At 47.7% G+C, this 25713-nt stretch overlaps 8 protein-coding genes across 8 annotated transcripts; 4 read left to right on the top strand and 4 right to left on the bottom strand.

Moving 5' to 3' along the window:
• Nucleotides 1-73: 73 nt before the first annotated feature.
• On the top strand, nt 74-1879 carry ONS95_005999 (uncharacterized protein; the record flags this gene model as incomplete). Its single annotated transcript, XM_058499434.1, has 4 exons — nt 74-147; nt 242-438; nt 495-936; nt 985-1879. The coding sequence occupies 4 exons, from the start codon at nt 74-76 to the stop codon at nt 1877-1879; spliced, it is 1608 nt and encodes a 535-aa protein (XP_058350478.1).
• Nucleotides 1880-2649: 770 nt separating this feature from the next.
• On the top strand, nt 2650-4839 carry ONS95_005998 (uncharacterized protein; the record flags this gene model as incomplete). Its single annotated transcript, XM_058499433.1, has 11 exons — nt 2650-2754; nt 2816-2862; nt 2956-3010; nt 3101-3145; nt 3223-3377; nt 3492-3548; nt 3642-3676; nt 3821-3941; nt 4066-4288; nt 4416-4482; nt 4640-4839. 11 exons carry the CDS (start codon nt 2650-2652, stop codon nt 4837-4839), a joined length of 1110 nt encoding a protein of 369 aa, XP_058350477.1.
• A 1232-nt stretch (nt 4840-6071) lies between these two features.
• On the bottom strand, nt 6072-11727 carry ONS95_005997 (uncharacterized protein). The gene is made up of 7 exons (XM_058499432.1): nt 11608-11727; nt 11375-11538; nt 8432-11320; nt 7513-8245; nt 6915-7442; nt 6304-6862; nt 6072-6246 (listed from the first exon to the last, which is right to left on the bottom strand). Exons 3-7 carry the CDS (start codon nt 9007-9009, stop codon nt 6158-6160), a joined length of 2487 nt encoding a protein of 828 aa, XP_058350476.1. The 5' UTR covers nt 9010-11320; nt 11375-11538; nt 11608-11727; the 3' UTR covers nt 6072-6157.
• Nucleotides 11728-11878: 151 nt separating this feature from the next.
• On the top strand, nt 11879-13159 carry ONS95_005996 (uncharacterized protein; the record flags this gene model as incomplete). The annotated part of the gene is made up of 1 exon (XM_058499431.1): nt 11879-13159. One exon carries the CDS (start codon nt 11879-11881, stop codon nt 13157-13159), a length of 1281 nt encoding a protein of 426 aa, XP_058350475.1.
• Nucleotides 13160-13431: 272 nt separating this feature from the next.
• On the bottom strand, nt 13432-14056 carry ONS95_005995 (uncharacterized protein; the record flags this gene model as incomplete). Its single annotated transcript, XM_058499430.1, has 2 exons — nt 13432-13549; nt 13716-14056. The coding sequence occupies 2 exons, from the start codon at nt 14054-14056 to the stop codon at nt 13432-13434; spliced, it is 459 nt and encodes a 152-aa protein (XP_058350474.1).
• A 1108-nt stretch (nt 14057-15164) lies between these two features.
• On the bottom strand, nt 15165-20931 carry ONS95_005994 (uncharacterized protein; the record flags this gene model as incomplete). Its single annotated transcript, XM_058499429.1, has 3 exons — nt 15165-15758; nt 15807-20616; nt 20681-20931. The coding sequence occupies 3 exons, from the start codon at nt 20929-20931 to the stop codon at nt 15165-15167; spliced, it is 5655 nt and encodes a 1884-aa protein (XP_058350473.1).
• A 117-nt stretch (nt 20932-21048) lies between these two features.
• On the bottom strand, nt 21049-21665 carry ONS95_005993 (uncharacterized protein; the record flags this gene model as incomplete). The annotated part of the gene is made up of 2 exons (XM_058499428.1): nt 21123-21665; nt 21049-21069 (listed from the first exon to the last, which is right to left on the bottom strand). The coding sequence occupies exons 1-2, from the start codon at nt 21528-21530 to the stop codon at nt 21049-21051; spliced, it is 429 nt and encodes a 142-aa protein (XP_058350472.1). The 5' UTR covers nt 21531-21665.
• A 1490-nt stretch (nt 21666-23155) lies between these two features.
• Nucleotides 23156-25557, top strand: ONS95_005992 (uncharacterized protein). The gene is made up of 4 exons (XM_058499427.1): nt 23156-23713; nt 23796-24287; nt 24374-24520; nt 24653-25557. The coding sequence occupies exons 2-4, from the start codon at nt 24044-24046 to the stop codon at nt 25171-25173; spliced, it is 912 nt and encodes a 303-aa protein (XP_058350471.1). The 5' UTR covers nt 23156-23713; nt 23796-24043; the 3' UTR covers nt 25174-25557.
• Nucleotides 25558-25713: the final 156 nt, after the last annotated feature.

Genomic DNA, 25713 nt, shown 5'->3' with positions numbered 1-25713 from the left:
GACTTTCACATGAAAGGCACTAGAGTCTGTACTTGCTTTGCGTCCCGTCCTACAGCTGCAAACAGTAAAAGCCATGACGGCGTCACCCACCACCAGCACCAGCGCCTCATCCAGCTTCAATTCCCCCACAAAAGCTAAGAATGATCTGTGAATTGTTCCTCTCTTTATCTCTCCGCCTCTCCTCGTCATCCGTACCATCATCTAATACCATAATGGCTCCTCTAACAACTAGTGTCCCCAGGAAGAAGGTTGCCATCATTGGAAGCGGGAGTGCGGGGATAGGTGCGCTTTGGGCTCTCAATCGCACCCACCACGATGTGTACATCTACGAAGCAGCGGACAGATTGGGCGGGCATACCAATACTGTGGAATTCAGAAATGGGAAATACAAGACTTTGGTCGATACAGGCTTCATTGTCCTCAACACAGCTACTTATCGTAAGTACTCTTTGCGCCGGTCTTAATTGTGAGCTGTTGAGCTGACATAAATACAGCCAACTTCATGAATTTCCTGAAATCGATCCATGTTCCTACAGTGCCGACAGAAATGACCTTTGGTGTCTCTCGAGACAATGGATTGTTTGAGTGGGCTGGAACCTCTCTCGCTGCCGTCTTCGCCCAGAGGTGGAACTTAATGTCTCCAAGAGTCTGGAGAATGATATTCGACATCATACGGTTTAATCAATATGCGCTGGATTTATTGAAGGCGGAGGAGAAGAGTGAGGAAAATGTTGTTGCAAATGGAAATGGTCATGCAAATGGGAATGTTGTACATCATGCCGAGAAACAAGAGACAATCGGCGAGTACCTGGACCGGGAAGGCTATTCGCATGCTTTCAGGGATGACTATCTTATTCCTATGACTGCTGCAGTCTGGAGTACGAGTCCGGATAAGTGTGCTTTGGAATTTCCTGCTGTGACTCTGGTTCGATTTATGTAAGTCTTTGGAGGGCCTGGTATCTTTGATGTCACTAACAGAAATAGGTGGAATCATCATCTCCTCAGCACCGTAGCTACAAGGCCGCAATGGCTGACACTGAAGTACGGTGCGAAAAGCTACATTGACGCTGTTATGAAAGGATTCCCACCAAACCACATCTTCCTCAATACGCCTGTTCAGACAATTACCAATGAGAACGATGGCGGGGTACGGCTGCACTTGAACGGTAGAAAGTCAGAAGTATATGACCATGTGATCGTTGCCACTCACGGAGATGAAGCTCTCGATATGATACTCCCCGAAGCCGATTTTGAAGAGAAGCACATCTTGGCTGGATTCAAAACGAGCAAGAATACTGCTATTCTTCACTCAGACTTGTCGCTTATGCCCAAGTCGAGGAAAGCTTGGTCGTCTTGGAACTACATCACAAAATCATCGCCCACGTCTGCAAACATCGATCAAGTATGCCTTACTTACAACATGAACATCCTCCAGCACCTCGACGAGAAACTATTTGGAGACGTCCTTGTGACGCTCAACCCTCTCCACCTCCCACCACCAGAAAAGGTACAAGGAAGATACACTTACACCCACCCGCTTTACAACGCCGAAGCAATCCGCTCCCAGAGCCTCTTGCCAAGGATACAAAATACCCGGGGAATCAGTTACTGCGGCGCCTGGACCAAATACGGTTTCCACGAAGATGGCTTTTCCAGCGGGCTGAAAGTAGCTCAAGACCATCTCGGTGCCCAGCTCCCGTTCCAATTCAAAGACAGCACGTTTAGCAGAGGCAGACGACCAGTGCTAGGTATCGCCGATCTGGTGCTCCGACTGGGCATCAATTTGATACAATTTATAATTTTGATCATCGAGAGGATATTCCGTGTAGAACGCAGGCAGCAAGTTCAAGCCAAGAAAGTTGCAAAGAAGGTCATGTAAATTTATCTTAGGTATTTAGTACGGCGTTTGGAGCACGGTGTTGCTAATTACCAACTGTCTGAAAATCTAATGAATTTATGACTTTCTCATTCCATTCATTTTTTGCACCTCTGATCTCTTCATGCTGCATGGTCTTTCTGACCGTGGATTGCGGATATTCACATTCAAACGCCTCACGGGAAATGCATCGACCTCAACCCCATCCATCTCTGTGAGTTGCCATCAAATCCCCACTCAACCAACATTTCCAAGCAGACAGCCTCCCATCTCACCGCCACTGACAGCGGGAACTCACCTGTCCGTCCTCGGAATCAAATTCTCGTTGGCAAATCGTCGATTCAGCATCATCCCGTTACACGGCTGTCCACAGTGTAACCCCCGCCTCATCGCCAACACCTCACCAACATTACACCAACAGGTCGCCGCACCACCAAGAAAGATAAGGAGAATGAGTGAAATGCGAATGCCGAGATGCAATGAAGCGGATGTAATGTATCTCCGCACACATGATTCTAGTAGAGTCGGGGACTTGGTGGAGCACAACGCCAACGGATGGGAACCTAATGACATGTCGTCTGTTTGGCCCGCTCTTTCCTTGATGGGAAAGGGATGTACAGAGTGGAGTTGTTTGACTGCATGAATCTTCATCACTTCTGACCTTTCACTTCTTTTGTGTTTGCTCTCGTTTAGTTTAGGGAGCTTGATCTTTACAGGGAAGTTGCTTTTTTCTTATTTCTTACCACCGTCCAGCTCTTACCATAACTCCAGATATGTGCAGTTCAGATACACAACAACAACCCAATACGACAGTACCACCACCTCCTGTACAGCCTACAGCTCCAGCTCCAGCTGGACAACAGGCTATTGAAGCAGATGTGAGATTTCCTCTCGGCGCTCATAAATCGAGGAACATGTATACTGAGTCTGAGCTTTCAGGAAGCAGATGCGCTTGATGATGATTCTGCTTTCGGAGACGATGCTTCGTATGTCTGTTTCAAACTCTTCAGTATCTCCAAGGCGACTCTCTACAACAAGTCGTGCTACATGTTCTTCGTCTGACTAGTCTGTTTCGATAGAGATGCGAGTTCGAGAACATCGCTGAGTTCTGGCATTGCGAGATATCGTATAGAGGTATGCTTGTTCAATCTACGATTGGCTTCCTAGCCAGAGAATGGACGAAGAAGAGGAGGAAGCGGGATCTTGGCTAAAAGCGATGGATAGAATGGGAGACGATATCATGCTTATAAGGAGGGTAATTACCTACTGGTACGTAACCTTGCCCTACTACTTAGCTCCCATACAGAAACAACACACATCTTGAGTTTCTTCTTACCACGAAACAGCCAAATGACGACGCAGAACAAGATCGGCTCGATCTCCATCACCATGTCTTCAACCTCGTATCTGAAGGCAAGCTATTTTACGCGCCGATAGACAATCCGTCGAGGGTATTGGATGCGGGAACAGGGACTGGAATTTGGGCTATGGACTTTGCAGAGTAAGGCTTGGGAATTCTAACTCCGGGGCTTAAAATGATCTTCTGACAATTCTGGGGAACTGAGGTTTGAGATTAGTGAAGTGGTTATGCATGGGCTGACAAGGGGGTTTTCAGTCAATACCCTGGATCGTATGTTTTGGGAACCGATCTGTCGCCTATACAACCTGGATGGTATGTCCCACACTTCTTCTGCCTCGTTTTATAAACAGAGGCCGCGATACAGGCAGAGGAGGTCAGCGAACTGAAATTGTTTCATACTCCTAGGGTTCCACCAAACCTTGAGTTCGAAGTCGACGATAGTAGGTAACCCCTTGGCTTTATATCGTCTTCGCCTGGCTGTGCTTAGGAGGTGTCAAGCGATGTTCTTAACCCCTCCCTCGAACACTTTTGGTTATTGCGTTCGGAATCTCGGATGCTGGATATTCTTAATAACTTGAGAGTAGTGGAAGACGACTGGAGACATAAGCCATTCTCATACATCCACCTAAGGTCTCTCGCTGGCTCACTCCAAGATTGGCCGCGTCTACTTTTTCAAGCCTATAGCAACCTTGAACCAGGAGGCTGGTATGTCATATCTCTTCCTCAATGCACCTTTCTTTCCTCCAGGACGAAATTTTACGAGGGCTTCTCTCATTCATTGAAGCTGAGTGGTATCCTCAACAAAGACGCATACCAACATTATTCTCAGGCTCGAAATCGTAGATTTCGAACTTTATGCTAGAGACCAACGAGCTCCAGATGCTGAGAATCCAGGCTTGCCAGATCTGAAGGATGCGAAATACATGAACATGTGGGTAGGTGGATTGCACGAAGCTGCCGAGAAAATTGGGAGGACGTTCAGGAGTGCGGAGCATTGTAAGGCGTGGATGGAAGATGTAGGGTTTGAGAAGATTGTGGAGCAGCAGATTAAGGTGTGCAATTTTCATTACAGTTGCGTTGAGAGGAAAGATGAGATACTTCCCAGAGAGTGGCAGGCCCGAAATCCTCAATGGGTAGATGGATAGAAAATATGCCTTATTAAATGCTAACACTTCGCAGGTCCCCTTAGCACCGTGGGCTAAGAACCGTCGCCAAAAAGAAATAGGTCTCTACCAGCAGCAAGTCAGTACGTCAGTTCACTTCGTCTTCTCGTTTCGTCTCCATTTGTTCCCCCACAACTTATTCGAGCTCTCTTTTCAGATTGTTATTACCTCTTTCTTGGTCATGCATAAGTCTCCCTTTGTTCTGACATCAATTTCGCTAATCACGTATCCCACTGAAAGTGCTGGATGCCTCCTCTGCTTATGGAGCAGCGCATTTTACACGAGTGCTAGGCTGGTCGAGTGATGAGTTTGAGGTGTTGAGTGCAGGGGTTAGACATGAGCTGAAGGATAAAACTATGCAGCTTTATTCAAACCTGTATGTGATTTATGGCAGGAAATCTGGGAAGATAGAGGATGAGGGTAGTGGAGGAGAGGAGTAGGGCGGTGGGTGAGCGTGGACACGGGAGGTCGGAAGATGAGCTAGTTACAAGGGATGTACGCTGTAGCGAGGCGCGGCGTGCCAGTCAATTATTAATGCTGAGGAACTAATAATGACAGACTACTAAACTCCGCTTGGTACTACCTTTAGACAGACTGTAGGAGGAGTTTAAGAGAAAGTCAACTTGAATTGATCCATGCACAGAAGTTGGTCTGATAAGATGTTGGAATGGAGCTTGACCACTCTTCTCATGAGGTCATGATGTTCTTTTATCAACTCAATTGCATGTCCAAAAACCCAGCGAAGTGTTATCAGACTCTTCAATCTTTCTCTGATTCCATTACATCCTTGTTAGTCGTGTGGATTTTGGCTTGCTGATACCAGACTTCAGCTCCTCGCTTAAATTCTCACGGCGGTGCAAAACAAATAAAAACACAAACAAATTCAAAAAGGAACCTGCAAAGCGCACACGAACGCAACAGATCCCTTAATACAACCCACTCAAATCCAAGAAGCAAGCAAAAACAGTTCAATTCACCAGATCAACAAACCCAACCCCTAAAAAGATAAATCTCGATCAAGCCAGGTCTCGAACCCTGGTCTCCAAACCCAGACGGAAAACACCCAACCATCCCCTCCTCCAGGGCACGAATCAAACGCGTGCAAGTCTTGGTATCAAAATCGAAGAGGAATTAGCAGGTGCTTAATCTTTCTCTTTGTGCGGGGTGGTGTTCGTACTCAATGAACCGTAGAACCCTTTGACCGCCAGTTGCAGAGCTAGCTTGTCTTTTGCTGATTTGATTTTTGAGGTCGTCTGCTTGGGGAAATGAAGAGGAGGTGGAGGGGGTGTGAATTCTTTTGCTGAGGTTGAGAAGCCGAGGGCGATTATGTGGGGTGGAGGTGCCGATGGTCTCTGGATGAGGGACACGTCTAGCGAGTGGGGTGGTTGGGAAGCAGTGTACTGGTGGTGAATGGCTGTTTGACTTGTGCTCTGTTCTTTTCTTGAAAGGCCTTCAATCTGATGCGTTTCTATGTCTTGAATTCAAATGATGGATGCACAGGTTCTTTCTTTCTCGTCGGTGCTGGGAACATGGTCGAAAAACCAGTTCCCGTCTAGGCAGTCACGATTCCAGGGCCAAAACTATGGATTGCTGATGATTGAGAGATGATTTAGTGTGCATTTGAGATCGTTCTTATGTATCCTTGTTCTGTGCTCAAATGCCATTATGAGACTAGGTCATCGGTACTAGATATTACATTTACTATTTGCTATGTACATATATTCACGACTTGAACAGCCGAGAAAAGAAAGGCCCCCTCTATAAGTGATCCAATAGGTCCAGTAAAGAAAGAACAAGTCGGGACGAGTATTGAGGTCCGGTTGTTTCACTCTGAGTATTCTCAAGATCTACAGATGTCAGGTCAGCAAAGAACCCGGATTCTGGGTCGCTATTGCGTGACTTACCAAGTAACTTCCGTATATCGCCAAGTTTATGGACTAATGCCGACCCTATCGAAGTCCGAACGACTCTCTTACTCCGCATGTTCGCGCTCATAGATTGATAGATACGACAAAACACCATGTTTCCCACACCGTGGCTGCAATCATTAGCATCTCTGAGCATTTCGGCTTTGTCGTCTTCAGGCCTTGTTGACCGCGCACGGAGTTGCTGGTGTTCGGTGCTTGCGATATCGATGCGCTCGATGACGAAAGCTAGGCATATTGAGATGAAGAGGCAGGAAGGCCATGATTTTCGAGACTCCATAAGCTTTGTGAGCCCAGTGAGCACTTGCTTCAATATCCTGGATTGTAAGTTATGGAGGGCAACTTTCACTTGAAGATTGAGGAGCAATGGAGATTGGCGCCGCCTATCGCTGTACACTTGCGGGCCGGTGCGATCAACGAATGTACTTTCCCCAAAGGAATCGGGCAACTCGTCCAGCAGTAGGGCTTGCATGATGATCCTGTATATGGCAATGAGCTTGATAGCACTTTTCATAAGAATAACCTCGCAGTTTGGCATCTGTAAAGTTAGTAATCATCATTCAAAGGAAGGTCGACCAGTGTATGCTCACGTGGTTTTTATGCTCCTGAAACCATGAGAATATCTGGTACAAAACTCGGCTTGAATGATCGCGGTGGCGGAACTGTAGAAGAAAGGATATACATTTGGAGTCTAGATGATTCTCCACAATGCCATCAAGGTAATTGTTGAGATTCTCGGCCATGTCTTGGGTACCGAAGTCATGCACGCCAAGAGGTAAAGGACTTCTGAAGTCTATTCTTGTACCTGGATCTCTCTGGAGCGACATAAGGTCGCGCGTAGGCGAAAATCTCCGGAGAGTAAGAACAAGGGGTAGGTCTGGAATACAAGATAGTTTGGCGGTCATATCCAGGGATTCCCAGAGACCATTCGACACGATCGATTTCGTGAAATCGTGTAGATAATCGCTAGTAAGATGTTGGGTCATGAAATTCGGAAAGAACGCAGCCACGATGTTTGGCATAGGCCAGCTTCCGGGAGTGAAAAGAAGACCATGACTCAAAGCGCGAGAGCTATGAACATTTTTGCACTGAGGGCATAATCCAACAATGCGAGAATCCTTGCAGAGTCAGCAAGTCTCAGCTTCGCGGAGAGAAAAAAGAAAGGGGACAGGAAGGGGTGTATCCTACACTGCTCGCCACGTCTTGGCCACAACTCCTGCAGGCAGAGCTTGTGAGGAGATTCTGGTTAAGAATTCGGCAGCATTTTCCCATGTAAATGTCAGATTCAGTCGCGGGAATATGAGTTTCGATGAGGTTCACCAAAGTGGATGCTGACGGTCTCTCGTTTCGATCCACCTGGAGCATCTTACTAGCCCAAAAGAATGGTGCATTATCAATATTTGATAAATTGGACATTTCAATGATCCAAGCACCGATCCCGGGCTCGTTGTTGTAGAAGTGTGAATTGTCGGATCGCTTGATGAAGAAGTCTCGTAATTCCGAAACACGCTTCCTCTTGAGTACAGTGGCCATCTCGAAGTACACGCACCCAAGGCTCCATATGTCTGAAGAAGAGTTGCGTTTCTTGCTCAGTATGACCTCAGGAGCTGCGTATAGTCGAGTGAAAGTACATGAGGTTGATGTGGTAGAGCTCTTGGCATCTTTCCAGTCACAAGCAAGTCCGAAATCAACGAGCAAAACTTGTTGATTATGCACCAAAATATTTTCCGGTTTAATATCACGATGTCGAATCCGATTCAAATGCAGATAGCAAACAGCTGTAGCCAGACATCCGAACCAATCTCTAACTGGAGACAGCACTCTGGCTTGAGGATAGAGGCCAGCATGGACAAGATATTTTCGAAGGTCAGAATCAGCCATCGGAGACATGACAATAGCTAAGACACGTGAGGTAGTATAACTTCCGACTTACAGGATATATTAGCATACGATCATAAAGTAAAGACAAGAACGAGTCTTGGCTGGTGGAAACAAGACACTTGAATAGCTGAAAGGGAGAATGCCGGGACACTGCTTCGTTTCGGGCAAGTGAATATGATGAAGTTTCTTGTGGGGCACGAAAGGCAAACAATTGAAAAGGAGACACGCCCTTACAATTTTCACGCAATGTCTATGCCTGATTCGACTCAATGCATGTAGTTCGCGCTGAAATGCCTGGACGCGACTCCTATTGATCGAGACACAACTTGTACGTCGAACACTTTTCCTGGCATATATCTGACCATCCGTGAGGCTCAATACTTCATCAACGTCCCCTAGACTGCCACTTCCGATGTGTCGGCGACGTTGAAATGGAGGGTGACTTTCGGGCGCAAAGTGACCATGGCTGCTTGCGTACCCGAGATGGAACTCTTTGGGGTGAGCACAAACGAGACGCTGAGCCTGGACAAATTGAGGTCGTATGTCTTTCGGAATGAGGAATTCAAGTATTGACTCAGAAATAATTGGAAGCCACAGGTCACTGACTCCTTCTTCGTTGAGTTTGTCAAGCAGAGACAGGCTACCGATTGCTTGAAGAATGATGTACAACCTAGGACTCTGGCTCCACATCAGTTGGCCAGCTTGAAGAAGCTCAGTCGTGACTAGGCTGATATAATCTTGGCTGTATCTTCGATTACCCCGTTCCCAAATCTGATTCGAACATGTTGTACCAGTAACCGGCATTGTTCTGTGCTACAGGATGTGGTAGCTCGGATTTGGTATTGGTACAGTATTTCCCGATAGTCGCCCCTCAGTACGAATAGATATGCAGGAGCAAATAGTTAAAACCTTAGGGAGTTCGTACCACGGATGATTTCTGGACGATTACCGGGAGATGATTATGGGGCGACGAAGAAACTCATTGTCGCAAATCTGGAGATAAGTGCGGATCGTTGATGGCGGTCAGGAAGCATCCCACACCGCTCAACCAAAGGTATCAACCTGCAACCTCCCCTTTGCTGATTTGATTCGTCTAATTGAAGGCGTTTGCCCAATGACGGGATGCAGCATCTTAACGAGCCGGGCGGTTTAGCAAGCAAATGGAGGCAGGGCAGGCTGCAGAATGATCATGAGGCCAATAGGAACACATGTCTAGCGTGTCAGTCACGATGGCTTCGTAACTTCGCAACGTGGCAGAGATGCTGCTAATGTAGCTCAATGATGAACCACGATGCGAGGAAGCACAGTTCAGTAAATGATCAAAATAGAGCTCGAGATGTATAGAAGAGAACTTGTGAGACAAATTTCGCCGGCTCCATTCTTTCAGCTCTAACACACATGGCATCCGCAGATAAAACCCGTAAATCCCTTAACGTTTGAAAACACTCTCTAGGTGTCCGCAGGATATCGAGGAGGATGAGCAAGTGATGGCGATGAGCAAAATAGATAAGCCTGGAATGGCTTCATGCATGCCAAGACATGAAGTTTGCCTTCCCCACAACGGGACTGCATGGAAGTGGGCCATTACCTTAGTCTACCCGACAAAGATCCACATCGTGAGTGGGCAAGAATTGGACAGCTTCAAGAGCCAAATAACATTCGGGTCCGCCTCGTTCCAGCGAGAAAACATTTTTGTTGCTGTTGCTGTTGCTGTTTTAACGTTATTGTCGAGGAGGCCACCCTAGCAAGGACTTTCATTGCTTCTCCAGATGAGTTGCGCTAGGCCAGTAAGGGCAGCGGCGCCCGGATCGCAGCCCGGTATTGGGAACGTGAGCGTGTCAACTTCTGTAAATCTGCGAAGCTGACGTCTCGCGTCCAACGGACCCTTTTCTTCATCTTTTCTTTCCATCTGTGACTCTTAATACTTCTCTCTCCTTACTTGGGATCATTCTGCGAGCTTGCCATTCTTCGTCATCTCGACTCTACTTGCTCCTAGCCAGAGCCAAAAGGGGTAGAAAAGGACATCGCACTTCGAGACTCCCCCTTTCAGCCACTTGAGACTTCCACGACCATGTCCTTCGACGACGAAGCTCCAGATGAACCGGCAGATGTCGCCCCTCCAGACCCTTGTAAGTCTGCGATACTGTACAACCAGGCACCTGCAGGAGATCGACCGCTGATATCGCAATGCAGTCTTTGGGAAAGGCAGATGAGTAACACAATTTCACCACGATGTGACAGTAATGGACCTCTCGGGAGATGCATCCTGCCATTCGAATTCTTCCCAAATGAATTCTTCTCCCACCACGTCCAAAGAGCCGCTCAAATGTTGATTCTGAAGCCTTCCTACCTCTGCGCCTATGCCGACCTGTCTCCCTTGGTAGGACGGCGCACACGGTCTTCCTCTTCATACCAAATATCCTTATATCAACTATTATTACTTTTGCCGGCGCATAAAATGTACTTCTATTTTGCAAGAACTTGTCTGGATGGCATCACGACATAAACGGGAGAGAGCGTGTCTCCGAAACGCAAGGACGATATGATACCACTCTACAGCGTAGATTTGGTTTTAGAGATACGCAAGAGGATATACCATTTCCTTTCGATGTCAAAATTAGATGGTTGCCATGATGGTAGACGGCTTCGTGAGGGATAGAACTTCTGCCAGCGTACTTTGCGTTTTGTATATCTTATGTCTCGTTGTACAGCATGTTTTAACTACTGCTTTGGATTTGTGTTAGCTTGGTATGTGTTGCTTAAGTATTTAGAAATAGTGGTTTGCAGGTTCCCACATACGGGTAATCTGCCCTGAGAGCTGTACAAGTATCATAAGACAAGCCGTGTATACTCATGACGGGGAGTCTGACTCCTGCACCTGATCAGGGAATCCTACATTTCCAGAAAGTCTATGTATAGCTATGGGGCTTCGGTTTCGTCGAACGACTCCAAATCTTGGTCTTTTCAACTTTACCACCTCGTCCGATTGTCTGAAATAAGCGAGCATAAAAGAGGAGACTGTAAACAACCAGGTCTGGAAGGTATATGAAGATGGCCATTATTAGAATGAAGGAGTTACAATGGCCAACTGCCAATAACAAAGGACCAAGGATGCCTGGTAAATCAGTGGGAAGAAGTAGAACAACACGCGCCAGGCAAAGAATCTCACCTGTAATCTTTGTGCGGAGAAATTGCGCGTTTTTGCAACCGGGAGGACAGCAGACAATATTCGTAGACTACCAGCCTTTATTTTCGATAAAATTGTGCTTCGATCCTCGAAAAGGCATACGTAAAATAATGTGCTTGGCCATGCTTGCTCGATCTGCCTACTTCCTTATCTCATTACTTCGTAGGCACAGCTGGACTCATGGAAGCCTGTGATGCTTCCTGTCAGAGACTCACGGGCAGGTTGAGACTCAGGTCTCCGTCCGGAGGCCAACGAACGTGAGTATCACCAGAGCTAGGTTGAAAGCGATGCTAGAGCTTCTTAAAGCATGAGACCCTATGATATTACCATTAAGTTTCACCCTTATTGTTGGCAATAAAAGCAGGTATCTCACTGCCGGTGAAATTGTTCGCTCGATCACGTGATCAATGTTCAAATTCTTTCTTGATACGTCGTTCCGTCGTCCACACACCAGCTTTCCATCTACAAGATACGAAGCTAGCGAATATGAGAGAACAACGCCTACCAACTGGAACATCCGATCCACTGACTTTCACATGCACCTGTCCAGCATCAAAATCTCACGACGGGGTAGTCCTTCTCTTCTACCGATATTTCGGTGCGACTCCTTCCCTCCCAGCCTCATACCATGCTCTGGGAGCCGATCCATCCTCTCTCGCCTCATTTCACACGACTCATACCCAGAAGCTCAACATAGGAGGTAAAATCCGTATAGCGAAAGAAGGATTCAACATCACCGTCGGCGGTACGAAAACTTCAATCGAAGAATACATGCGAGAATGCATTTCACACTGGTCGTTTGCCGGACTGGATCTCTCTACTCAAGAAACACAGAGTCAATTCTTTAAGCCGACCACAGGAGGATGTGCATGTGTATTTGGAGGTGCACCGGCCAGTGTCCGCGTGACGTCGGAGATTACGCCAATGGGAGTCACGAATTATATCCCAGCTCAATGGGATCAGATTGAGAGTCTCAGTCCGGAAGACTTTCATGAGAGATCTCACAATGATCCTGACACTATCCTTCTCGATGTTCGGAATCACTATGAATCACGAATCGGGTATTTCATGGACCCTAAGACAGGCGAGGCTGCTTTGAGACCACCGATTCGAAGATTCTCGCAATGGCCACAGTATGTAAAGAGGCAAATGAGTGGCTCTCCGGCGAGGAAGGCAGCTGGAACGAGACAGATCATGACTTACTGCACGGGTGGAATCAGGTGTGAGAAGGGAGCAAGATTTCTGCAGGAGAATATGGAGAAGAGCGATGGCGATCGGGTGTGCACGCTGAAGGGCGGGATTGCTGCTTACTTGACATGGATGGATGAGGAGATCAGATTAGGAAGAAAGATTCCTGAGGATTCGCTGTTCCGAGGAAGGAATTACGTCTTTGATGCGAGAGGCTCCACGGGGCTGGACTCATCTGGAACTTCCGATCCAGTATCGATATGTCACATGTGCCAAATTCCCTGCGACACACTCAGCAAGTGTCGTTCCAAAGGCTGTCATCTCGTTCTCGTGGTTTGTGACAGATGCGAGTTGAGAGATCTAAGATGTTGTCAGAGCTGTCAAGATTTTGAGAGGCAAGCTTTGAATCTCGAACCAGAAAAGTCTGGCCCTAGATCAATTTGTGCTTGTGAGAGGGAAAGAGAGGCAGAACTTTGGGGACCGGAAGAGGAGAAGATACAGAAGACTCAAGGATGGAGGAAAGCCAAGAGGAGGCAAAACACCAATGGCATTAATATTCAAGTCAAGACCATCGATTGAAAGGACGATTTGTAATCGTTGGTCTGAGATCCAGACGGCTCAATTTCCGCCCTTGGAAAATTACTATGCAAAAATACCTTGGCCTAAAAGCCATTACATGCTTGAGAAAAGCAGAGGCCGCGACCATCGTAGCTCTAAATAACGCCTGACCAAATTCCATATACACCATCCCAAACGCCTCGCCATTTATCGTCCTCTCCGCAAACGCCAGAGATCATATTTTCGTCAACCTATACATGTCAAGGGACACAAGCTTCCGCGTTTGACACTCATCATAAAGCAACGGCAAAAGCAAACACTAAAGCACCAGCCGCCAACGCCGCTGCCGTCGTGTCCAGCCTCCCATTTGCAGCAGCAATCTCGTCACCTCCTGGGCGAACTGGTTCATGCCTGGTTTCACGTCAGAAAACTGTCATCTCATCTCCCCACTTGGCTACCTCAAAACCACCAAAATAGCTCGATCAAGTCCAGCTCAAAGATACTGAAGCAATCTCGCAATCTCGCCAAAGATAGAGACAAACAGGGTTTGGGATAGGGGAAAATCAAGCCAACTCACCATCCGCAAAATACCCTATTCTGCCCAAACGTAACGCAACTATAATAAGTTGTGATATGCCACTTCTGCTTCAGGCTTAATTCCAGCTCATCTCCAGGCTTGAAGTCCGGTTTGGGTGTTATCCTCGCCTCATCGGTTTCCGTTGTTGTCGGTGGTGCTAAAGTCGAACTCGACGTCGCTAAGCTAGAAAGCCTCGAGAAGGATGTTGATGAAGCTTGTAAAGCTGAAGCTGGTGATGCGGGGGTGGAGGTCGTGGAGGATGTGATGAATAAAGCTTGAGATACTTGAAAATGCGCTGAAAGCAGGAGGATGAGTGGCGTGAGTAGGCTGGAGATCCTCATTTTGAATTCTCGAATTGAATGATATAGGGTCGTGATCGGACGAGTAAGTAGATGAGTTGGAACTTTGAGCCTGAGCTCTTCTCAGATTTGGCGTTGGCAAAATAAGTGAGGCTGCTTCCAATATGGAGAGAGCTCGTACGTGCAAAGCCGGGATTGGACAGATGAGCACAGCAAGTTCTTGGACGAAGCTTCCCGAAATCCAGTCTCAGTGTCTTAGTCGTAATTAAAATAATTAAAACCGTACAAATAGAACTGAACGAAAAAGGGGTTTCAAGAAGTCTTGCTCCGAAAATAAATTTTATGATTCAGATATCAAAGGGAGAGAGTGAGTTAGAAGAAAGACAGGAGGGAGTGAAGTTCTGAATCGAGCAAGGATTAAAGCAGGGCAGAGTCAACTTGACATCTTGACTTGACTTAAGCTTGACGGATTTTAACTAATGGTTAGCCATGTCATGCAGGTGATTCACGACACTGCACAGCACATCGTAGTACGGTACAGTGCCCAATGACTCCTTCTCGGCACCCCTTCTCCAAGCTTGAAAGAGAAGACATCGTCGGCTAAGATAGGAGAGTCTTGAAACATTTTGGGAGGATGAAAGAAGAACCAGAGCTTTGACTCGAGAATAGGCTTCGCTGGATCGCGAGGCTGCAGCTTGCTACAGGTGTGATGTGGGAAGCGATGGGTCGTGGCCCAATGAGTGGCCTTCTTGTTCCAGACCATGAAACTCGGGGTGGGAGGTTGACCAACCAATCTTTATCAGTGATTTTCAAGAACACCCTTCCGTGTGCGTGGGGAAAATATGTTTCACTTGATTCCTTTGAGAGCATATTACTCAGAGCCGGAGAATAAACGTGTTATTTGAAAGGTTCATATTTCAACTTGAGAGCAATGTCAATATGAGCCCAGTGCCAAAGTCATTTATTGAATGCGCTGGAGCGTTCTTTTATTAACCGATAGAAGCGACCTGCAGAAACGCCACCCTAATGATCCAAACGCCCAACCAGTCATTACGCCAATGCAACGCTATGGTATCTCTTGCAATGGCCAGAGCAAGCCACAATATCATGTACAATAAACATTATCGTCTCCGCCTTATGCACATATCATCTACTCGTTCGTAGTCTGCCTTCGGTTCCGAGCATTGAGAGTCGTCTGGGAGGAATTCCTAAGTCCGACGCTCGTTTGTCGCCTCGGGGGATTGGCAACCGTGCTTCCTCTCTTGGGAACCCAGCCAAGGCTGCCTTCAAAATCCTCGTCATCATCAGTATTCATATTGTACTTTCTGAAAGCCTTGCGCGGTAATGGATCTTCAACAGCTGCAGGTATTGGTGCTGGCTCTGGCTCAGCATCGCTCGAGATCGTGAGGTCCATATATTGAGATCCTGCGGGAATTGATTGTGAAGCACGAGGCTGAGAAGATCGAGTTACGGTTGTGCGTGATTGAGATGCAGCTCGCTCAGAGGCTCTGGTCTTGGCAGGCTGAGATGCTGATCGATCAGAAGTATGGCTTCCTGAAGCTCTGCTCTTCAACGATGTAGAACGTGAGCCTTGCTTGTGCTTCTGGGATGCCTTTGGCGTCATTTCATCCTCGGAGCTCTCTTCGTCCACGGCAGCCATAAGCTTTTTATACTCCGCATCAACTTTTGCAGAATTTTTCAACTTTAGTGGTCCCAAAGCTTCTCTCTTAATCGTAGCCGACCGCTGGTTTATCAGTTAATGCAGTTCTTGTGATACCTAGAGGAAACTTACCTGCGAGAGCACTTCTAAGGAAGGAAGTTCGTCGTCAGATGAATCATCGGAGGGCTTCGTGGGCATTCTCAATGGAGCTCGCATAGACTGGGAAGTGGGCTTTCGAGGGGGTAGTTCGTCTTCAGCTTCAGCCAATTTATCCTTGCCTTTATCGTTTGATGGCTGCCCGGGTTGTGGAGAACCACCGGAAGAGTTATTGATCTCGAAACCGGGCATCACAGGAGAGTCCAAGGTTAACGCAGTGTCATCAAGATCCGGCTCCGGCTGATGTCCGTGATCCGTGACTTGGCTTGTAAATGAAGAATTAAGTGAAAGCTTCGGGTATTTAACAGTCGCATCAGGAGCGTTCTCAGAATTGTTCTGCGATCGTTCAGGTGAGTTCTTGGAACTGGTTTTGGCGTCTTCATAATCGGAGTCCGAATCACTACTTCTCCTGCGTTTCCTTGCTTGCCACTGCTCCCAATATGCCTGTGCTTTTCCGATTGGGACCTTCTTGGCGGTCAGTATCTTTGGAGGTTTCGCGGAGCCTTCCTTGGCCGAGTTGAAGATAGACGCTTGGGACTTGATAGGCTCATCGGTTTGATTTGTAGCAGCGTCGGCTGGAGGGGAGCGGCTGGAACCTCGGCTTTCCTCAACTTCGGGAGCGGTGTCAAATGCCGGAGGACTAGAAAGCTGGGCTTGAGTTTGAGTCTGGTCAACTGTCATCCAGCTGGATTGTTCTTCTCCTTCTAGTTCTGGTTCTGGGGACTGCTGTGGAGGCGAACTTCGAAGATCTTCATCCACTGTTTCCCAGCTTGAAGGAGGCGGCCGTGATGGCGAACTTGAATTTGTGGCTACCTGTCGGGGTTTAGTAGGGGTTCGAGAAGACTCTCTTGGCTTTCTGAAAGGCGAAGATCCAAGCCCGTTGAACTTTGGGGAGTATGGCTGACTCTGGCTCTCTTGGTCCGCTGCTTTCTCCTTGTGGCCATTAGTCTCGGTCCCGGTCATCTCCTTCAAAAGCTTTTCGAACGATGCGGCCTCACCGGGAGTTTGGATTCCATCGGGACCTCTCAAGATTGACGATGGAACATTCGAACGAAACCCGGCATCCTTCATCATACGAGCTACTTTCTGCCGTGTCTCTTCCGGGACTGACTCGTCCATGTAGTCAATATCAGGTGGTGCGACGTTGCTTCCTCCCAAAGCTGGCGTCACTGGAGTGTCTTGACTTACAGGTGCTTCCACCTGGCTCCCGTCGGCTTCTCCTGATCCATTTAGGTGACCATTAATTTTTGTTCCTCCCATTCCTAACTGCTGCCCACTTTTGGATATGTTAGCTACGGCCACCTGATCTTGAGAGTCCTGAGGAGGCAATTCTGACATTTCAAGGTCTTCATCGGGCTGGCGATCTTGTTGATACGAGTCAGGGGCATCAGAATTGAGCGGAGTCTCGGTGACGTGGGAATATTGTGCTTCGGGAATTTCTTCCTCGTTGTTCTCTGGACGTTCTTGCTCATGGCTTAAGGTTGTGGATTCGTCCGCACTTGGTGCTTCCTTGGCGGGAGCATCATCATCTATAATGATTGGATCCGCTTGATTCGAGTTTGGTGGCTCGTTCATCTTGATATCGTGGTTGGGACGTTCCTGGTCATCTCGTTTCAATGGTTCCTCCTTTAGCTCTTCGGCTACATCCGAGGAGGCTTCCCGAACAATTCTGGGTTCGACGAGTTGACTGAATGTAAGAGAAAGATGTCCGTCGTCCTCTTCATCGTCCTCGTCATCGCCAGGCATCTCAAACTTATCGTACATCCTCTTTCCAGTATTTGGATCGATTGTCTTTTCTGTGGTCTTTCTGTCTCTCTTGGCAAGCGAGAGTCCGAGTTCACCATGGTCAGGCACGAAATTAACTTGAGCGGTCACCAAATCAGAAAGCTCAGGCTGCCATCCGCGCAGCTCGTAATGCTTGAAGGCAATTATCATTCCCAACTTTACCATACCGTCTCGTAGAGTAGGCAGTGTAGATAAATCTTCAGGAAGAGCGGGTAGGTCACGTTCGGGGGCACTGTCCTGTCCAGCGGAAGGTTCTGTGTCGTTCATGACCTGTCGATTGATCTCTTCGTCCTCATTACCGTTTTGACCTGATGTATGTAAGGAAACGTCAAACTGTGAGTCCATAAAGCTATCCTCTTGGAAGCTGGGTTCGTACGAGGCTTCCAAATATTCCTGCTCCTCAGCGTAAGTGTGCTTTCCCTTACGACGCTTTTGCTTTTTGGAAGCCCGAGATTCATCGTCATATTGCTGAGCTTGCTGGTTCTTACGCTTGCCTTTCTGGAACCTTCCACCTCGTTGTTGGGGATCCCATCGCTGGACGAACGGGAATGGAGGTTCACTCAATTCAAATACATCCTCCTGTACACATTCGACGGCTCGATATATGATCTTATTTCTCCAGGCCTCTGGGTCTTCATCAACTTCTTCCTCGACAATCTCTGGTTCTTCAGCAGGCTTGGGAGTGATCAAGGGTTTGACATCCTTCATAAGATCTTGCTTCAGTTTGTCCTCATCTGCTTTGGTCTTAGGAGTCTTGAGACCCAATGCACCAAACAACATTCGGCGACCAGCCCCAAGATTCAGTCTTGACCGTCGGGGCACTGTTTGACTGGAATTTTCTGATGCGGTTTGGGGGTTGGGTGACTGGATGGGAGTATCAAGCTCCTTCGGGGCGTCTGGCGCTGACGAAGGTCTCGGTTCTTCGTTGTCTATAGCACTTGTCACATTTGAACTCGCTCCTGGCAATACTTTCGTCACCAAAGATACATTGCCTGCTTCAGCCTCAGCTGTGTGAGAACCACTGGTTTGGTTGGCCTGAGGGACTTTCTCTGCTGCGACTGTTGGTGCCTGGGCTGTAGTAGCTTTGGGCGTGGCGGTAGCGGACTTTCGGGCCTTCTTTGGTGTTTCTGACCCAATTTCTACACCCCCGTCGGCGAGAGACGAAAGGAGCTCTGCTCTTCGACGTTCAAATTCTTGTTCAGCAGCAGTTGCCTTTTGGCTCGGCGTCTCAATTGCATCAGAAGGACCTTCATGGTCGTCGTTGGTTCCAGTTGAGACTCTCGCTTTTCTGAGTTCTTGCAAGGCAGCCATGGCTTCTTCAGGCGTGGAATTACTGTTCAGATTCAATTTAGCAAACTCTGACAGAGTAGTACCAGCTGGCAGAAGCCCCTTGTTCTTGTATCGGTCCAGCAGATTCGCATTCCTCCGACGCGCATTTCTATTTCTTGTGCTGCTCTTGCCTAAGCCTTCTTTGGGTTGGGGTCTGGCCTGGAAGATTATGGCTAGTTTAGGCGACGCAGGTAATGTAGCCTGCGGTTTTGTCTTGCTGGATTCCACTTCTGGGGCATCATCGTCGCTCGAAGAATCGCTACTACTTTCACTGCTGCTTTCTGATGATGATGAGACTGCGACATCTGCCATCTCCTCGTCGTTAGAAGATGAGTCGCTGCTATCACTGCTGCTTGAACTATCTTCATTGCTGGAGTCGCTATCACTTGAATCTTCACTGGACTCGATTTGCTGGGATTCTTTGTCTATAGCTGGAGTTGACGTGAGACCGATGGATAGATTCTCCTCTTCAGTGTCGGGGAACTTGACAAGTCTACCTTCTGAAGCTAACTTGGCAGACGCTGGAGGCGGGCTTGATAAGCTTGTTGCAGCTTCAGCCATAAAAGACAGTGCTTTTCCAGACTTGATAGATCCTGAAGGTAGTCCATGCTTGTCGTAATGTTTGAGAAGTTCGTTTGATGTCTCATCTGCCTCCAATTCTTCCTCTTCACTGGCCGGGGAATCGGACTTTGACCTTGAACTTGAATGATTCTTATGTGCTGGAACTTTGTTGTGGCCTTGAAAACTCTCAGTAATCTCGGATTTGGCTTTGACAGGATGAAACCCCCGAGCTAAGACCTCGTATGCCTCTCCAACATCTCCTTCAACCCCTTTCCCATTCAGGATATATTTGCAAACAGCCAAATGGGAGTTAGGAAAGGCTGAGTGTAACTTACGGATCTTAGCTCGAGTATCCGGATCAGAGATTCCGTCGAGAGCAGCCTCATTCAGATTGTCAGCTGCGTCTCCTGACAATCCAGAAGCAACCTCAACTTCCATTGTGTTGTGGTCTTCCAACGCATCGACTCGCTGGACTATGTCTTGGCCATCTTCAGATCCCATATCCTCGTCCTCAAATTGTTCGAAGTCATCGTCTTGTTGCTCTTTGCCTCCATCGTCTTCAGGCACATCATCCTCACCCTCGGGATCAGAATCGGCGTTCTCAAAATCCGCATGAAGTACCAATTGCTTATCATCATCATCATCATCATCATCATCATCATCATCATCATCCTCATCTGTGCCTTCTGATTCTGGAGAAAAGTCTTCGTCATCCTCGGACTCATCATCTTCCGCATCGGCATGAAGAACGAGTTGCTTGTCTTCGTCATCGTCATCTGCATCGCTCTCGTCTTCGCCAGGAGCAAAATCCTCGTCGTCTTCGGAGTCCTCATCGTCCAGATCAGCCGTAAGAAGAAGCTGTTGAACGGTGCCCTTCACATCATCTTCTGCTTCCTGCAGAGCAGCAAAGCCCTCATCTTCCTCCTCATCTGCGTTATATGCAATCCTGCGCTTCTTTCTTGGGGGTATGTTTACCGCAGGCCGACTCGGCGTTCGTAGAAGTGGTCTGCCCAATGCAAGGCCATCGTATAAGCGCTTCCCATCGTCTGATATCTGATGTCTACCAGAGATTCGTCGTACTTTCAGGTCTTGGGTGAGCAGTGGGCGGATGCTGAGGAGTCACAAAGAGTCAGTTTCAATTATGCATTTCACGATGTAAAATAAGGCGAACGAACATGACCTCGTCCTCTTCTTTCAACACACTATCAACAGGCTGGAAGTGAAGACATTCGTAGTTGACCCCATTTGCCCCCTTCAGCTCCACCGCGTAATCCTCCAAACCCCATTGTCCGTCCGTCTCGATGGGAATCACCTCGTTGACCTGCTCGAGAAGCTGGTAGACCGTGGGCGACGCGTTCGTATCGATACTCCATAGAATTGGTGTTTCGGGCAAGCCGTGACGTCGAACAGTCACTCGGAGCCTCATAGTGAAGGTTTTCGTGGTTGACGAGTCGAAGAAGCGTGCAAGCAAATCGAGAGGGGACGTGCAGGAAGTTTTGCACGCGTCGAGTCCTCGCGTGAATTCACGTGACAGTGGGCTAGCTCATTGCGCTTGAATGACTCCCTTTCAAAAATTAGTAGAATTCGCAGCAAAATCAGAATATAGTGCTTGCTAACTGTAATTCCATACAATATCTGACTGAACAAATCACCAGCAGAATACTCTGCGTCCCACGCCCATTCCATCCCATCCGCAGATCTCTCCTCCATCAGCCTCTCGTATCCGTAGCACCAGATGGCACAAAAGTGCTTGGCAAGTTCAATTTGAGTGTCCTGAGGTGCTGCAGTACTGATAAAAGGGTAATCATGTTGACTTGGTGCGGATTTTCTGACGTTTTCTCGGGTAACGGCGTCTTGAGGTGTGGTTGGAGGTGCTGGAGCAGTGGGGAGCGTGAGTTGCTGTGTTGGTTGTGCTGGTGCTTGGGCTGCTGAAGAAGCTTTAGTTTGCTTGTACTCTGGAGGGTAATTGGGTTCCAGTCCTGGATTAGCAGTGAACATAACCGTGAACTCTGCAAGGGCGGACATGGTGTTGATGGTTCTTGGTGAGCTAGTGTTTGTTGATGTTTTTGGATGTGGGTTTACGGCGAATTGAAGAAAAGGAAAGAGTTTTGGGAGGAAAAGATGAATAAGGGGGAAGTGAGAGTTATACTTACATGGTTGACGTAAGTTCATACTATCTACTATTATCAGTCGTGGACAATAGGTAAGTGAGAGGTAACTGATGCTCGTATTGTGCTCGCTAAGCGAGCACAGCGTCAGCCGTGAAGTCGAACATTCGATCGGAACATCAGCGGCATGGGAAATTCTCTTGTCCGTTGTCTTCAAAAAGCTTAATACTAAAACAAGCATTATCATTTATTTTGATGGATCTAGAGGTCGAAAACGATATTATACCACGTGCTGTTCCCAATGCAGCCATCGTCGTCCCTCTGGCTCTGCATATTTCCTCACGCCGTATTTTGCTTTCCAAGGTTGAACAGCGAGACATTTTGAGAATTTGACATATTATATTATCGTAAATTACCATTGGAACAGCCTGCGGGAGAATAAATGGAGCAATGCAGCGAAATTTAGGCGGTGTTGCCACCTCAAATATTGATGGAGCTCGCTTATCCAGGGGCTTCGCTGCCACATCAAAAGCCAACTTGTGAGGCAGATCGAACGAAACACACTTTATCTGACTACGATTTATCTAAACGAAAGGGCTCCACAGGCTTTGGTGGGTTTATCTTGATCATGCAAGTATCATCAGAGGGTAGTTTATTGCACTTAGGAGACCATGAGCTGGGACGTTGGGGGCAACCCGAATAGCTTCACAAGCACCTATAGCAAGTTCTAGACATAGAATTAATACATTGAGTTGCCAAAAGAGGCAGCTATGTTCCACATCCATCTCCCAACGTTACAAAATAGACCTTTTGAGAGTTGAACACGATCCCGGTGTGGGTGGGTACGGGGTGCTTATCCCATTGGCAGTGGTTATTGATGTTGTGGACGTCGAATATCTGCAGGTGGTCCTTGGAGGGTGAGACGTAGAGAACCCGGGATGATTTGAGCAACCCGTAATGCCGTTCAGCAGAGAACTATCGCCACAGAATCGATGTAAAGATCGGCCTGTTTTACCCGTAAATATCTCGTAAGGCAATAGCAAACCTTTCACATAGAGCCATTATTCATAAGCTACAGTGCGATATTCGGCATAAGCTTCAACCGGTATCATTCATTATGTTCAAGGAAAGCCCCCGTTCGCATGTGAGCAGAGCGAGACTACAGAGAAGTATCTCTAACATTACCGAATCCGTATTTTGACTCTCGAAAGCCACTATCTCTTGACGAAACGAGAGATCTCGTGGCTAAGAACAACTTACTGAGAATGGTAGAGGTCAGATCTGTGTGGGTGTGAACTTCGGTCGTGAAATCTTAATAGTAATTGGGAGACAGTAGCTGGAATAACACAAAGTTTTTCATGCAGCTTTAGGTTAATATTATCCTGAAGAAAATTAGTGTTGTGTCTGTGTCGAAGTTGAAGGTGCTGTCCCTCCGACATTTTAGGAGTGTCAACAATAAGGCCGGCCATAAGCGAGAACTGTCAAGCTAAGGAACCTAGGTAACCAGCCCCGCATCTAAACAAACGGTAATTGTCAAGCACCTATCCAGTCTTCAACATCGGTAATTGTTAAAATGACAGATTGAGCACCTTGTACATCAGATTTGTGCCCACAAATAACCTCATCTCTCCGTGATACACCGTAATACCAAAACGCCAACTCACCCATCGTGTCGCCAAGCTCCAAACCTCCGGACCCGACGGAACGGGACCAACACCAGGTGCCTCCTCTCAGAGCGGAATAAGGGCTACAATTCTCACTCCAAACCCGCCCGTCCATAGGTGACACCCGAACCCGAAGATCTGGTGCAACCACACTCTGCATTCCTGGGACTCTACCAAGGTAAATCATGCAGAGGGACCAATGTTCGATCACATGCATGTAACAGTGCGGAGTGGCATTACAGTAGTGTACATGATGTAACACTGACTCAGTACCACCAAACGATCCTTCTTGCCTACGTATTTGTACTTGTACGTAGTTGCAGCCTCAAAAGTACTGCCTTGTTGTTCCGTCCTACCGCACCAGTATTCGGACAAAGACAAGGGCAAGGCCAGCAGATAAGGCGATTCCGCATCATATTGAATTTACCATTTCACAGTAAGCAGACTTTACTATCGCATTGACCTCCTGATCTGGAATCTGGATGTAAATAGCGTGCTGACCGGTCTCGGCCCCGCAGAAACCCTGCGTCGATCAAAAAAGCTTAGCCGTATTTGCTCCCAATTTCCTCCAATCTCCAGCTCCAGATCGATCCGAGCCCGAAGGAACGATAAGACCCGGCAGAGCTTCACCTCAACCTCTCCCCTCCTTTGACTTCTCGAGCCATTCCTTCTCCCACTCCGCTCCACAACCAAAACCCTCCCAGTTCCTCGAAATCACAACTACAGACAACAAACGGCCCGCTTAGTGCAGCACCTCGAAGCAACAATGACAGGACCTTGCGCAGACTGCTTCAAAGGCAGTATCCACACCGGGACCCCCACTGGCACCGTAGCTGAGATTCATGGCCTCCAAACATACATAGCTTACCCTGAAGCTGGCGTTACACCCAAAGGCATAGTCGTCATGATCACCGACGCATTTGGGTACGATTTCGTGAACAATCGCATGCTCTGCGACGTCTATGCGAAGAAAGGTGGATTCCTCGTCTACTGCCCCGATTTCATGAACGGTAGGTTTTGCACTCAAGCTTTCTCTTCCCTTTCTTCTTCAATAAGTCATTTCGAGAAACAATCTTGCTAATGCTCACTTGAATAGGTCACGCAATGTCCTCGAAGTGTTTACTTCTAATGGAGAAGCTCATGGCGCCAGCCTCAATTCTTACATCCATCATCTACAAGCCCATCTACGCCATCCAAGCAATGTACTACGCGCTCCCGTGGATGCTCACCACCCGTCCAGGCGGTATGTATATTCCCTCACTTTATTTCCAAACTTCCATTATCCCAACTTCAAATCCAATTCGATGTTTTCACATAGACCTGCTCCCAATGATTACATTATACAATAGTTAAACATTACTAATAACAACCCCAGTCTGCCGTCCCAGAATCCTCAAATTCTTCCAAGACCTCCGCACCTCTCCCCCACCATTTGAAACAACCTCCCTCAAAATCGGCGTTTGTGGTTTCTGCTGGGGCGGTCAACACGTCTTCATGCTCTCAGCGGACAAGCCCTCTCACCGCGTAAAGCGCTACACCTCCCAAGTCCCAAGCACCGCAACCTCCTCAAACTCAACCGAAGACGCCCTCCCCCTCATCGACTGCGCATTTACCGCCCACCCATCCTTCGTCAAGGTCCCCAGCGACGTCGAAGCCGTGACCGTGCCCCTCAGCGTCGCAGTCGGCGAGACGGACATGGCTATGAAAGGACCACTGATCAGACAGATGAAGGAGATCCTCGAGGTCAAGAAGAAGGGCGATAATGAGGTTGTGGTTATGCCTGGTGCGAAGCATGGCTTTGCTGTTAGAGCTGTGCCGGATGATGGGTTGCAGAGAGGTTGGGCGGATAAGGCTGAAAAGCAGGCGATTGACTGGTTTACGAAGTACCTTGCTTGAGCTTTGGGCTTCAGTTGTCTTGTTCTGGTTCTTGAATCAATCGGAACTGGATGTCACGTTGCTTTTGTTTGCTGAGCTGAACTGTCCTGAATTGCGTGGGTGTTGGGCGTTCTTTGGGTGGGGTATATCATGGATTCATGTCTGGTCTAGTTTGGAGTTCTTCAACGGCCTGCTCTTCTTGGAGGGGATCTGGGGATCAAGTACCCAGTACTGATCCACAGGTAGTCAGGATACCTACCTAAGTCTATGAAAGATGGATTGGGCTGACGACATAATGAATGGGGCATGGATTTGATGGGACAATGAAATTCTGCTGAATGGCTTCCTACATCGAGTTGCGTGTTGTAGGTAGCAATCAAAACTAATGAATGAACAGTAATTTGAAGGAAGAAGGGCTACTCTTTGATATTTGTGACAGATGAGAAGAAACCCAGAACTTAATGTTCATGTTTGCTTGAGCAGAAGAAATAATTACGCACAATACATACCCTCCTCTCACTTGGCATCATGAAAAGTCAATGGGGTGAGCTTATGAAGTCC

This window comes from Cadophora gregata (genome assembly GCF_030347475.1).
Source record: "Cadophora gregata isolate MNR1 chromosome Unknown scaffold_17, whole genome shotgun sequence".
Taxonomy (NCBI): domain Eukaryota; kingdom Fungi; phylum Ascomycota; class Leotiomycetes; order Helotiales; family Ploettnerulaceae; genus Cadophora; species Cadophora gregata.
The sequence above is the reverse complement of the archived record's forward strand: the minus strand, read 5'-3'. Positions and strand labels throughout refer to the sequence as shown.

Excerpts from the sequence above, each read along its gene's own strand:
- ONS95_005997 (XM_058499432.1), bottom strand. The coding sequence starts at position 9,009 with ATGCCGGTTACTGGTACAACATGTTCGAATCAGATTTGGGAACGGGGT. Across the intron at positions 7,443-7,512 it reads GCCAAGACGTGGCGAGCAGT|GATTCTCGCATTGTTGGATT; the intron begins GTAGGATACACC and ends TGACTCTGCAAG. Across the intron at positions 6,863-6,914 it reads TTCAGGAGCATAAAAACCAC|ATGCCAAACTGCGAGGTTAT; the intron begins GTGAGCATACAC and ends CTAACTTTACAG.
- ONS95_005992 (XM_058499427.1), top strand. The coding sequence starts at position 24,044 with ATGACAGGACCTTGCGCAGACTGCTTCAAAGGCAGTATCCACACCGGG. Across the intron at positions 24,288-24,373 it reads CTGCCCCGATTTCATGAACG|GTCACGCAATGTCCTCGAAG; the intron begins GTAGGTTTTGCA and ends TCACTTGAATAG. Across the intron at positions 24,521-24,652 it reads GCTCACCACCCGTCCAGGCG|TCTGCCGTCCCAGAATCCTC; the intron begins GTATGTATATTC and ends TAACAACCCCAG.